At 38.6% G+C, this 13,997-nt stretch overlaps 1 protein-coding gene across 1 annotated transcript in view; it reads left to right on the top strand.

Moving 5' to 3' along the window:
- Positions 1 to 13,997, top strand: part of LOC126235840 (importin-5) — a 186,237-nt gene that overhangs the window by 156,801 nt on the left and 15,439 nt on the right. The window contains exons 20-21 of the mRNA XM_049944703.1: positions 8,273 to 8,435; positions 12,280 to 12,499. Coding sequence (XP_049800660.1) covers positions 8,273 to 8,435; positions 12,280 to 12,499 — 383 coding nt within the window. The remainder of the gene's footprint in view (positions 1 to 8,272; positions 8,436 to 12,279; positions 12,500 to 13,997) is intronic.

Below are 13,997 nucleotides of genomic sequence, written 5' to 3'. Positions count from 1 at the left end.
CACAACTGTACTATGTAAGGTGTAATATTCAAGCTGGTCTTTAATTTTGTATTTTTTGATTATATCTAAAAGGAATGAAGCTATTTGTAATTAGCCCTACATCTTTTTTTCCGTACTGTGTGTATAAAAGTTAAAAAAAAAATAAATTAAAAGAATAGTTTGGAAGTGAAATCAGTTTTGCTATTAATAAAGAAATCATAAAATAAAGACCTGCGTGTAACTTGAAAAGCATAAGGTAACAGACTGTGACCAGGGTGGATATTATTCTGCCGCAAGGTACTTCAATAGGAAAAGAAGTTAGTTTAGTAATAGACAAATAGTTGAAAGTATAGTTTGAAATATCAACAACATTATGAAAAGAATAGATTACTTAATCACTTTTATAGTTTATTATATCCACTCCATGAAAAGAACCAGCAGCTGCTTTACATTTTGTAAAGTGAGTCATAAATGTGTAGTTCATATTCAGCAGCGCGCGCGCGCGCACACACACACACACACACACACACACACACACACACACACACACACACACACCAAGGACTTATTTGTGTCACTTAAGAATAAATTCTATTATCCACAGTTGCCCAGCACAAGTAATTGTTAACTTCTTAATGGTAATACAAACCTTAGCTTTTATGACATTCTGTCTGCAAGGAGAATGAACGAAGAGTGCAAGTGTGCTGAAGAATATTCTGCATCTATACACAGCAAGCCACCCAACAGTGTGTGGTGTAGGGTACTTCTTGTACCACATACATTTTGTCCCATCTCTGTTTCGTTTATGAATGGTGGGTAGAACAACTTCCTTTTAGTATCTACCATTGAAGTTTGTTGAGCAACTCAATAATGTTCAAACAAATTTCGGGCTTGCAGCCGGTTGTCATTCAATACTTCGCACGATATTTCAACTGGGCGCCTGCCAGTCATTTTCAGGTAAGCCGTCGCAGACTGGTGAAAACGTCCTCTGTTCTGCAATATACAGCGTACTGTAACTATTCTGCGTATGCGCCGTAAACTTGATAGATGAACCACACTGCCCGCTGGCAGTGCCCTCACTGGTGGAATAGCGGAACTCAGTCGCCCTCTGCGTTGCTGTTTGCCGTGGCTGTTGGCACACTCTGTCGTCTTAGATTTGAGCAAATCGTGGAGATGATGGGATTCCGTGTACTGTCCAGCTGGTAGCCGCTGTCACGGTTTAACAGATTTTCCGCCACTCGTATTTCTACGGATTCTTTAATAATGGAGTCCCAGAAAGACGTTGTTTTGGATAAAATCATTGTTTTCTCGTACTCCATTGAATGTCCAGTAGAAATACAATGTTCAGTAATCAGTTAAGGACAATCTGTTACTACGAAAGGCCGGAATTTACAAGATACCGTGCCATGTGGTATGGCTTACATATGTCAAACCACACGCACCGTGAAAGAAAGCTGCACTGAACATCAACGTTACACCCGCCTTTTGCAGCCAAGCAAATCCGCTATTGCTGAACAGTAAGATAGGTAGAAGACTTCTGTGTTTTTACCCTGCTAAGTAAAATTGTCAATTTTTGTTGTTGTTGTCGTCGTCGTCGTCGTCGTCGTTGTAGTCTTCAGTCCAGTGACTGGTTTGATGCAGCTCTTCATGCTACTCTATCCTGTGCAAGCTTCATCTCCCAGTACCTACTGCAACCTACATCCTCCTGAATCAGGTTAGTGTATTCATCTCTTGGTCTCTCTCTACAATTTTTACCCTTCACAGTGCATTCCAATACTAAATTGGTGATCACTTGATGCCTTAGAACATGTCCTACCAACCAATCCCTTCTTCTAGTCAAGTTGTGCCACGAAGACCCACCTACCGTATTTACTCGAATCTTAAGTCGCACTCGAATCTATGCCGCACCTGAAAAATGAGACTCGAAGTCAAGGAAAAAAATTTTTCCCGAATCTAAGCCACACCTGAAATTTGAGACTCGAAATTAAAGAGAAGATAAAAGTTTTAGGCTGCACCTCCAAATCGAAACAAAGTTGGTCCATTGTAATATGAGACACAATTTAGGTCGAATGAATGACGATACTACAGTAGTTTGGTTCGAGTCGTAAGCTTAGCAGTTAAGCTTTACCAGGTAGCCATTGCTATGCGTCAGGCGCTCCGTCCGTATTTATACGGGTACCCTTCCTTTTTCACGTGCTTTGTCTGGTTTGAATTGATTGCTTATTTTTCTTTGATCTGATAAGCGCCGTTTTCTTTGTTATAGGTGTTTACGTCACGCTAAGCTGAAAATGCATTACTGTACTGTGTCATGCACTGTTTGTCGCATTCTCATGATGAGTGTTTATGGCCTGTCGCCGCTCGCAGCATGGCTTGCTTTTGTGCACGCTACCGCCACTTACAATTATATAAAAAAAAAAGAAAGAAAGAGAGGGGGGGGGGGGGGGGAGAGAGAGAGAGAGAGAGAGAGAGAGAGAGAGAGAGAGAGAGAGAGAGGAATCGTCTCATTAGCGAAACAATGGCAAGAGACTGCTATTTGTTGTTACATACACTGTTGCTTTCTTTGATAATGATCAACAAGAACCAAATAATATACTGCATATGACAGAAGTTCTGAACGAGAGTTAAGCGAAAATTTTTCTCCCTTTGAAAATCTTTGCAACCGCCTCTTTAGTACACATCATTCTGCACAGAAATTAAAGTCATTTTAGATTTAAAAATGTAGTCAATTGCCGTGCTTCATTTCTGACTGTATCACTATCAGGCATAAGAATAATATGAATATAAACATGACATGATATGTATATTCTTCCGTGTTTGCTGTTGTCTCACTCTAGTTTTGTAGTTCATTAGGCAGACAGGATTTAAATGAGATAGCAGCAAACACGAAACAATACATAGAAAACGTTTCTATTCGTATTATTCTTATGGTGAAGAGAATACTGCATGTGATTCACAGTTCATAAAAGTTCCTATTAGCAACCATCTCTTCTCACAGGAAGGAAAAAATTCAGGACATCCCAAACAGTCTTGCCAGTCGGATTTTCGTAGTACATTGTAATGCTGCTACATTCGAAGATGAACTATACGGAATTTGTATTTACTTCGTTGGATAATTTATGAAAATGCAGTGGTCGAAACTCAGGGCGGAGAAAAAAAGCTCGTCTTCCACCTTATATTCGACGGCAGAAGTTAGTTGTGGCGGCACCTACGAACATTTTTCAGAACTTCCGCTTGCTTTGCACTCGATTCTAAGCCGCAGGCGGTTTTTTGGATTACAAAAAAAAATGGAAAAAAGTGCAGCTTAGATTCGAGTAAATACGGTAATCTGCGGCATTATTCTGTAGCACCACATTTCAAAAGCTTCTGTTCTCTTCTTGTCTACACTAATTATTGTCCATGTTTCACTTCCCTGCATGGCTACGTTCCATACAAATACTTTAAAAAGAGACTTCCTGGTCTTAAATCTATACTCGATGTTAACAAATTTCTCTTCTTCAGGAATGCTTTCCGTGCCATAGCCAGTCTATATTTCATATCCTCTCTACTCCAAACTTCATCAGTTATTTTGTTCACCAAATAGCAACTCACTTACTACTTTTGTCTCATTTCCTAATCCTCAGCATCACCTGATTTGATTTGACTACATTCCATTATCATTGTTTTGGTTTTGTTGATGCAGCCTCCTTTCAAGACATGTCCGTTCCGTTCAACTGTTCTTCCGGGGCCTTAGCTGTGGCTGACAGAATTACAATGTCATCAGCAAACCTCAGAGTTTTTATTTCTTCGTGTATTTTAATATCTGCGCCAAATTTTTTTTTTCTTTCCTTTCCTTTCCTTTCCTTTCCTTTCCTGCTTGCTCAATATACAGATTGAATAACATCGGGGATAGGCTACAACCCTGTCCCTTCCCAGTCAATGCTTCCCTTTCATGTCCCTTGACTATTATAACTGCATCTGGTTTCTGTACAAATTGTAAGTAGCAAACAGTGGAAAATACAGGATGCAATGTAACAATACGAGAGAAGGAAAGTTGCTACTCACCATACAACGGAGATGCTGAGTCGCGATAGGCACAATAAAAAGATTCATACAATCATAGCTTTCAGCCATTAAGGCCTTTGTCAGCGGTATACACACACACACACACACACACACACACACACACAAAAGCGCAACTTGCACACATGTCTACAGTCTCAGAGCTCAAACTACCATCACATCTTGCTCTCTGAGACTGCAGACATGTGTGCAAAAGCTTTCTCTAAGTGTACAAATGCTTGAAACGTAGGTTTGCCTTTCCTTAATGTATCTTCTAAGATAATCGTACCCAAGGTTGGTTTCTACCAGTTTTTCCGTTCGTCTGTAAAGAATTTGTGTTAGTATTTGTCAGCCAAGAGAAGCAGTGGTTGGGAAGGGAGTGAGAAAGAAATAAAACCTCTGAGGTTCGCCGATGACATTGTAATTCTGTCAGAAACAGCAAATGACTTGGAAGAGCAGTTGAATGGAATGGACAGTGTCTTGAAAGGAGGATATAAGATGAACATCAACAAAAGCAAAATGAGGATAATGGAATGTTGTCGAATTAAGTCGGGTGATGCTGAGGGAATTAGATTAGGAAGTGAGACACTTAAAGTAGTAAAGGAGTTTTGCTATTTGGGGAGCAAAATAACTGATGATGGTCGAAGTAGAGAGGACATAAAATGTAGACTGGCAATGGCAAGGAAAGCGTTTCTGAAGAAGAGAAATATGTTAACATCGAGTATTGATTTAAGTGTCAAGAAGTCGTTTGTGAAAGTATTTGTATGGACTGTAGCCATGTATGGAAGTGAAACATGGATGATAAATAGTTTGGACAAGAAGAGAATAGAAGCTTTCGAAATGTGGTGCTACAGAAGAACGCTGAAGATTAGATCGGTAGATCACATAACTAATGAGGAGGTATTGAATAGAATTGGGGAGAAGAGGAGTTTGTGGCACAACTTGACAAGAAGATGGGATCGGTTGGTAGGACATGTTCTGAGGCATCAAGGGATCACCAATTTAGTATTGGAGGGCAGTGTGGAGGGTAAAAATCATAGAGGGAGACCAAGGGATGAATACACTAAGCAGATTCAGAGGGATGTAGGTTGCAGTAGATACTGGGAGATGAAGAAGATTGCACAGGGTAGAGCTGCATCATACCAGTCTCAAGACTGAGGACCACAACAACACGACAACTTGTTAAACTGATAGTTTCATAATTTTCACACCTGTCAACACCTGCTTTCTTTGGAATTGGAATTATTATATTCTTCTTGAAGTTTGAGGGTATTTCGCCTCTCTCATATATCTTGCCCACCAGATGGAAGAGTTTCGTCAGGGGTGGTTCTCCTGAGGCTATCAGTAGTTCTAATGGAATGTTGTCCACTCCCAGGGCCTTGTTTCGACTTAGGTCTTTCAGTTCTGTCATATTCTTCATGCATTATCATATCTCCCATTTCATCTTCATCTGAGTCCTCTTAGTTTCCACAGTACTGCTCTCAAGTACATCGCCCTTGTGTAGACACTCTATATACTCCTTCCACTTTTCTGCTTTCCATTCTTTGCTTAGTTCTTGTTTTCTATCTGAGCTCTTGATATTCATACAGGTGGTTCTCTTTTCTGCAAAGGTCTCTTTAATTTTCTTGCATGTGATATCTATGCTCCCAAATCCTTACATTTGTCCTCTAGCCATTCCTGCTTAGCCATTTTGCACTTCCTTTCGATCTCTTTTTTTTTTTTTCCTTCCTTGACAAGTTTGTATTCTTTTAGCCTGCTTCATTTACTGCATTTTTATATTGTCTCCTTTCATCAGTGAAATTCAATAGCTCCTCTGTTACCCATAGATTTCTACTAGCCCTCGTCTTTTTACCTACTTCATCCTCTGCTGCTTTCACTGTTTCATCTCTCAAAGCTACCCATTCTTCTTGTAATGTATTTCTTTTCTCTGTTCTTGTCAAACATTCCCTAACGCTCTATCAGAAACGCTCTACAGGCTCTGGTTTAGTCAGTTTATCCAGGTCCCATCTCCTTAAATTTCCACCTTTTTGCAGTTCCTTCAGTTTTAATCTACAGTTCATAACCAGTAGATTGGGGTCATAGTCCACATCTGCCCCTGAAACTGTCTTACAATTTAAAACCTGGTTCCTAAATCTCTTGTCTTACTATTATATAATCTGTCTGAAACTACAACCTTCTTTCATGATTCTTAAACTAAGTGATAGCTATGATTAAGTTATTCTCAGTGCAAAATTCTACCAGGTGGCTTCCTCTTTTGTTCCTTCTCTTCCTTTTTATACTACCGAATTCCAGTCACCCATGACTATTAAATTTTCGTCTGCCTTCACTATCTGAATAATTTCTTTTATCTCGTCATACATTTCCTCAATCCCTTCGTCATCTGCGGTGCTAGTTGGCATGTAAACTTGTACAACTAAGGTAGGCGTGTGCTTCATGTCTATCTTGGCAACAATAATGCATTCATTATGCTGTTCATAGTAGCTTATCCGCACTCCTATTTTTCTATTCATTTCAAACCTAATCTGGCATTACCCTATTTGATTTTGTATTTATAACCCTGTATTCACCTGATCAGATGTCTTGTCCCTCCTGCCACCGAACTTCACAAATTCCCACTATATCAAACACTATCATATCCATTTCCCTTTTTGAATTTTCTAATCTACCTGCTGATGAAGGGCTCTGACATTCCGTGCTCCGATCCATAGAGTGCCAGTTTTCTTTCTCCTGATAAAGTCGTCCTGAGTAGTCCCAGCCCAAAGATGTGAATGGGGGGACTATTTTTCCTCTGGAGTATTTTAGCCAAGAGGACACCGCCATCATTTAACCACACAGTAAATCTGCATGCCCTTGGGAAAAATTACGACTGTAGTTTCCCCTTGCTTTCAGCCTTTCGCAGTACCAGCACATAAAGGCCATTTTGGTTAATGTTGCAAGACCCAGTCAATCAATCAACAACTACTGAAAAGGCTGGTGCCCCTCTTCAGGAACCACAGGTTCGTCTGGCCTCACAACAGACAGCCCTCTTCGGCTGCACCTGTGGTATGGCTATCAATATCGCTGAGGCACGCAAGCCTCTCCACCAACGGCAAGGTCCATGGTTCACCAAGTTTTACAATATATAAGAAGGTATAAATTGCATAGTGGCACTAGGTACAAGGATGTGGCCCTAGATACAAATATGTATGCCTAGAGACAAGGCCACCATGAACTAGGGCTCCATGCAATTAAACAGGTACCATGAAGTAGTTCATACTATGATATTTTCAAATTGTCAAAAAATTCTGCTATTAATTTCTCATAACTGGTCTCCTCCATGTAAGTAAAATTAAGCTTCTATTTAGCAAGTTACATTTTAGTAATAAATGTATTTCTTGAATGTATTATAACAAAATGGTCATTGCAAGTAATGGTTAAAGCACAGCTGTAAGTTGCAGTAGGAAGTGTCCTTTCTTTATTAATTGTGACTAGCCTTGGCATTGAAGTAGACACGTTAACAATGAGCAGTACTTGTTGTAACCTGTCCAATTTATGCTAAAGTATTGGTATTACCATTTGGATTATTTGCTACGGTTGTTCAGTGCTTGCATACATAGCTGTATTTAATCAGTTGCGAAGATGGATTATTTGAGAATGAGAATGGACCCATGTAAAAAACAGTCACCATCAGTAAATAAAGGAGACCTCCTAATGCAACTTACGTTGGTACTCCAACCATTTCTTTCATTAAAGATAAAGTTGAAGTCCTACTTCACCTCTGGTGCGCTGCAGATCTGCAAAATAGTCAGGCCTTTTTTCATTACCAGGAAGGAAATTTGGTATTTACCACAGTCAGTTGTTCCTTTTAGAGACATTGCTCATCTGTGAGTAATGCAAAGCTCCAAGCTGCAGACTGTGCTCAAGATTTTTTACCTCCTCCTTTCCAAATTAATCTCCCGCCTGTATGTGAATGTCATCAACCCATTTGTCAACCAGAGAACTGCAATGAGTAATTACTACCTCAACGACAATTTGTATGTCCACCCCTCCGCTGCCACCCCGCCCTACCACAGAACTTTAGTAATGAACATTTTATAATGTTTAGTTGTTGTGGCTTGCAGATTAATAAGAGTATGCTGCATAGTTTTGTGTACCAGAGACCAACAAAAACCAAACAATTTTTATCTTTTTGTGAGCTCATTACAAGAATATTATTTCTGCACATTTTCTCAGTGTGAAAGGTTTTGATGATTTATTTACTTTCTCTTTTTCATAGGTGCTTGTGCTGAAGCAATTCCAAGGCTTATTGAACTGATCACTGCTGCTGACTCGAGAGCTGTCGAGAATATTAATCCAACTGAGAATGCTATCTCTGCTGTGACAAAAATTTTGAAGTACAACAGCTCGCAAGTAAATGTTCAAGAACTTCTCCCACACTGGTATGAAACAGTTCAGTGTATATTTTTCGACAATAAATAAGTTTATAATCTGCATATGCTAGTGACATATCTGAAGTTGTTAGCTGTAGCTCAATTTGATTGTCTCACGGTAGAAAATGTCGTAATAATGTAATGTTAACACAAACCAATACTGAGAACCTGATGAAATATAAGAAAGTGAAAAAGAAATGTAAATCAATGCTAATTGGTATTTCTGTTGATCAGTTTTGGATTACAATTGAGAAAACAAAATATCAAATTATAATGTAAGTATGCAGATGAAAAGACTACTCATCAAGCTTTGACAGGAGTACACACATATAAAGGTATCGAAATTTGCAAGCTTTGGGAGCCAGAGGCTCCTTCTGTTGGTAAAAGGGTTGAAGGGGAAGGAATAGAAAAAGTTGCCCAGAACCCTAGGTCAGGGGAGACTTACCTGATGTGATGGCAATGAAAGACTGATTGTTGGGGGCTACACTGGATGAGCAGCACAGAAATCTAAGTGCATTGTATGTGGTAGATATGGGGGTGGGGGAGGGGGGGGGGGCAGGGAGAAAACAGACAGTTCAGAAAATAAAACATTAGAAAACTAAGAGGGAGTGAAGAAAAAAATAGTTATGTTGTAATGCCATTTCTCCGTCCTGCAGAGTTCTGAGAAACTGGTGTCTTGAGAAAGAATCCAGGTGGCACATGTATTATCTGTCTTTTGTATTACTGTATCTTACACCTTAGCCTGGTTTTCCAATCACATCTGATGGAGTCCCCAACAGTCAGTCTTTCCTTCTTATCCCACCCGGTTAGTCTCCCCTGACCCATCATTCTGGGCAACTTTCCTGAGCTCTCCCCATTTCCTACACCTCTCCATTCCTTTCCTTTACCCTTTACATGTAGAAACTCAAGAAACTAAATTATTAAAGCACACAGGTAATACAATAAAAGTCGTTCCTGGTTAGGAACTCTTAAATGTCACAAAAGCGGTTACTTCCCTGTTGCTGCGTCTGTCTCGGTCGCCTACTGCTGCCTTAAGTTGTTTGCAGATGATGCCGTCCAGTGAAGTCATGAAACCCTCAAAATAAATTACAAAATGATTTAGAGATTGTGAGAGATCACACACGAATACTACAAAGAATCTGTTGAATTTTAATTACACGGTGAATCACACAAATTTAAAGATTGATGATTCTACTAAATGTCTAGGGGTTACAGTTACAACCAACTTGAATTGGAAACATCACATAGAAAAGACAGTTTAATTTTGCAGAATACTTAGCAGATGCAACACGTCTACTAAAGAAACTGTCTACACTAAGTATGTTTGTCCTCTCCTGGAGTTCTGTGGTGTGGTAAGGGATTCGTACCAGATAGGATTGACAGAGGACATTAAAAAGGGGCACTCATTTTTGTATTAAGGGCAAGGGAGTGTCATGGATATAATCACAAGAAAGTGTGTGTCACTGATATGATAGGCGAGTTGGTGACTGATCGTTAAAACAAAGGTGGTGTTTGTCATGGGGAGATCATTCCATGAAACGAAATTAGTCACCAATGATCTCCTGCAAATATGAAAATATTTTGTAGGCATTCGCCTACCAAACGATAAATGACAATCGTAATGAAATTGGGGAAATCAGAGCTTGCGCGAAAAGATTTAGATGTGCGTTTTTCCCATGCCCTATTAGAGTGTGTAATGGTTGAGAAACAGCGTGAAAGTGGTTCTATGAACCTTCTGGCAAAGGCTTAAGTGTGGAATTGCAAAGTAGCTGTATAGATGTAGATGAGCAGTTCATTATTAATGTTAAAAATTTGATGTTAATTTCTGCTCAGTGATTATGTGATGCATGATTTCCCCTTATTGTGTTAATTACAAATAACGTAAAGGTAATGTCACAATTTTATGCAGTCGAGAGTGTTGTGAAGACAGCTAACATAACATGCAATGTGGAAGCCATTTTGCATCATAATTCCCAGAACCAATAATTGAACCAACTAAAAGGCTTAAACCATAGGCAATCTTGGATGAAGATTTCGAACCTATGCTCTTGAGGATTTGTCTCTTTAATAAGTAAAGTGTATACTAAACACAAGAAGTGGCTACTAGGGTAGCAAAATATGTGTGGCATGCACATGCAAGTTGTTTAGAGTAGAGACTGCCTCCACTGATTTGACAATGTTCAGATTTCACAGAGGGTAAACCAACAGCCTCATTAATTAGAGAAAGTACCAATCATCTTGGCAGCTTGAAGAAAGAGAATATTAATTTAACATTAACCTACTGGGAAAGGTCCTGGAATTAGGCTCGCTTACAAACAGTAGCATTGCACACTGGTACTAAGGACAGAAAATTGTTGAAGCTAGATATCTAATGTCAGTGACCCCAGTTGGAGCGTGTATCGCAAAGATCAGCAACCCAGTGGAGGCAGTTTGTTTATAGCCATTGACTATGTGATATCAAATGGTGCTAGTACAGAATTGGAATGAGAACTAATTTAGCCATACATGGTAATTGGATGCTTTTTATAGCCTTTGTGCTTCAGTAATAGTAGTGGCCCAACATTTCATGGAAGATGAGAAGGTTGCGGATAAATTTCGTGGATGTTGCAGTATTAGTGAGACATTCCAACTTGACAGCTATAAACTGGGTTTCAGAAGTGACTGGGGTTAGTAGTAGGTATAGAGAATCATGTTAAATTGTTCTAAATGCCTTATTCAGAAATCGCCATCAGCAGCTAATCAGACTCCTTTTTGAGGGCAGGTGTCCTGGTCACAAACAAGCCCAACTTTTTGAGTGAGTTAACATTGGGTGGGGAATCGGTTATCACAAGAGTGTTACAAGGTGTCACTGACTGCAAGTCTAAATTAAAATGCACAGGAAGATAGGAAAATATTTCTGCTTGGCAAGTGCTACAAGAAATAATTTCGGATTATCTGAACAGTCAACATGGAACATTTATCTTGTACACAGCCATGCTGATTTCGAAAGGACACAATTAGAGTGTTCCCCTTTAAACATTTTTGTGTGTTTAAATTTGACTCTGATGTGTTGAACCTTCAGAATAACTCTACTTTGTGAACCATGATAGCACAGCACGATTGACTTCACCGCTACAGTGAATCTTAAAGTAATTTCAACTTACTGTAAAGAAGTACAAATACTTCTTTTAACAAATGCTTATGTTGCTTCTAAAATTATAACCAATTTTTGTATTCAACATTTAGCAACATTACAAACATCACTTGTATGTACAGCTTGTATTTCATACGTTCGACTCATGACATTACAGGGATGACCTTTTTGAAAGATTTCCTTCTGTCCGGTTATGATGTCTTACTTCATTGTCATGTTGCACTACTACTTACTCAGTGGTGCACCATGCTACACCAAACTGGGATACCAGTTGATGGAGGTTACACAAGTACGGGAAATTATTTCTTACCTTAATGCAAAAACTGTTTCAAATTTCTAGAGGGGCTTTTTATAAAAGCATTGCGTCCGAGCATTGCACAAATGTCAGTTTCATACAAAATAAATGACAAATGGGGAAAGAAATGGAGTAAACCCATCACAATATGTGCTTGTTTATGACACTTTCCAAGTTATGTGATAGTAAAAAATGCATGCAAAATTATACTTCATAAAATATCCAACCAAATGGAATGCCACAATCAGTTGACACTGTGGAATACTGAAAATACACAAAAAATTCTTAGTTTATTAACAGGATGTACACAATAAACAATGAAAATATATTATCTGGACAGGCCAGATTATGGAAAGATATTGATGTAATAATTTGGTTGTCAGTATAAGTAATTTGCCTGATTTACTTCGTTTTATTTTCTTCAGGTTGTCATGGCTACCTGTATGGGAAGATGATGATGAATCACCGCATGTGTATGGCTATTTATGTGACCTGATAGAAGCAAATCATCCACTTGTTCTTGGTCCAAATAATAGTAATTTACCAAAACTGATAGCTATTATTGCTGAGGCATTTGCGAAAGATGCCATCAATACGGAACATGATGTGGCAAAACGAATGGTTGCAATAATTAGACACATTCAGGTAAGTTGAGTGGAAATAGTATAGTGCATTGTGTATTTGGATACAGTAAAACTGCACCCAATAAATTGTTTTACTAATTGGCTGTTAATACTATCTGCAAATTCTGTTCTGTTCTCCTATTTCATAGAGAAAAACGATTTTCCCCCTCATTGTAAAAAGAATCATTTTAATGCATTCCATGTAACAAGCTAGCTAGTTGGATGTCACTTTTAATTAACAGTATGCATGTATGTACATGTCAGTGGCATACACTCTTTGTGTGCGCAAGTTATATCTCACTTTTTCGTAAGTATAGATCCAGTTTTATTGTTTGAAAATGGTTTTAAATGACTTATTATCTAATACATTCTGATACATTAGGAGTTCGAAGGATTGAAAGGATTGCTTCCTCGGCATTTATTGAATTTTGTATGTTGTTTCACAAAAATTTAGTTACAAATTAAAGTTGTAATAATTGTGACAGCAGTACTTACTTGAAGGCTGCCAGAACAGGAATATATAGGAAGGGGCTGACCAAATAACCAAGAAACAATTTAGTATCTAACTTTAGGAACAATAAGTTGGTTATGTAACACTCAGTTTTGGCTTTTTAAGCCTGTTATCCATTGTTTAGGTTAATAATAATAATAGTAATTTGTCCATGTTAACTTTACAGTCTTGGACATCGTCATTTTTTGTACAATTATATGAATATCATGTCATTCCAAGAATTAATATATACATCAAGTAGCACATTGTATATCATTCCATGCAATAATGTTACAAACACATTAGCACATTATATATCACGCCATACGTATAATGATTATATACATCAATTATCCAATTATAACAATACCACCACTAATATACTGCAGTATGTAAAAGAAGAAACTAACAGTACTGCAGCTCAGAATTCTTTTAACGAGTATAAACATCTTTCGGTTAACATGTTTTTCAACTTGCCCTTGAAAAGATTGCCATGGAGTTGCTTTATATTTTTTGGCAACGTATTATAGAATTGTCTCCTACATATGGACTGTGGTCTGTAGCTTTCTTGTTAGTCCGTATCCTATGATAGTCACTTTTGGCTCGAGTATTGTAATTATGGGTGTCACTGTTCTCTACACTATTTGAGAGAGGGGAGCTATTAATATCAATGGGGGCTACTCTGGGAAGAAGGTAGAGCTGGCAGAGGCTGCAAGTAAGATGGGGCTGGACGTTTTAGCTGTTGGTGACATTCGGGTAAGGGGTGAGAAAGAAGAGGAAGTGGGAGAATACAAGGTCTACTTGTCAGGAGTCAAAGCAGGAATAGCACAATGGGGTGTAGGGCTTTACATCAGGAAAGAAATGGAACCCAGCGTAGTTGTAATAAGGTATGTAAACGAACTACTGATGTGGATAGATTTGACAGTGTCTAGCAAGAAAATTAGGATTGTGTCAGTATATTCGCATTGTGAAGGGACAGATCAAGATAAGATGGATAGTTTTTATGAGGCACTCAGTGATGTAGTTGTTA

Source organism: Schistocerca nitens, chromosome 2 (assembly GCF_023898315.1).
Source record: "Schistocerca nitens isolate TAMUIC-IGC-003100 chromosome 2, iqSchNite1.1, whole genome shotgun sequence".
Lineage (NCBI taxonomy): Eukaryota > Metazoa > Arthropoda > Insecta > Orthoptera > Acrididae > Schistocerca > Schistocerca nitens.
Note: the sequence above shows the minus strand (reverse complement) of the source record. Positions and strands in the feature narration are given on the sequence as shown.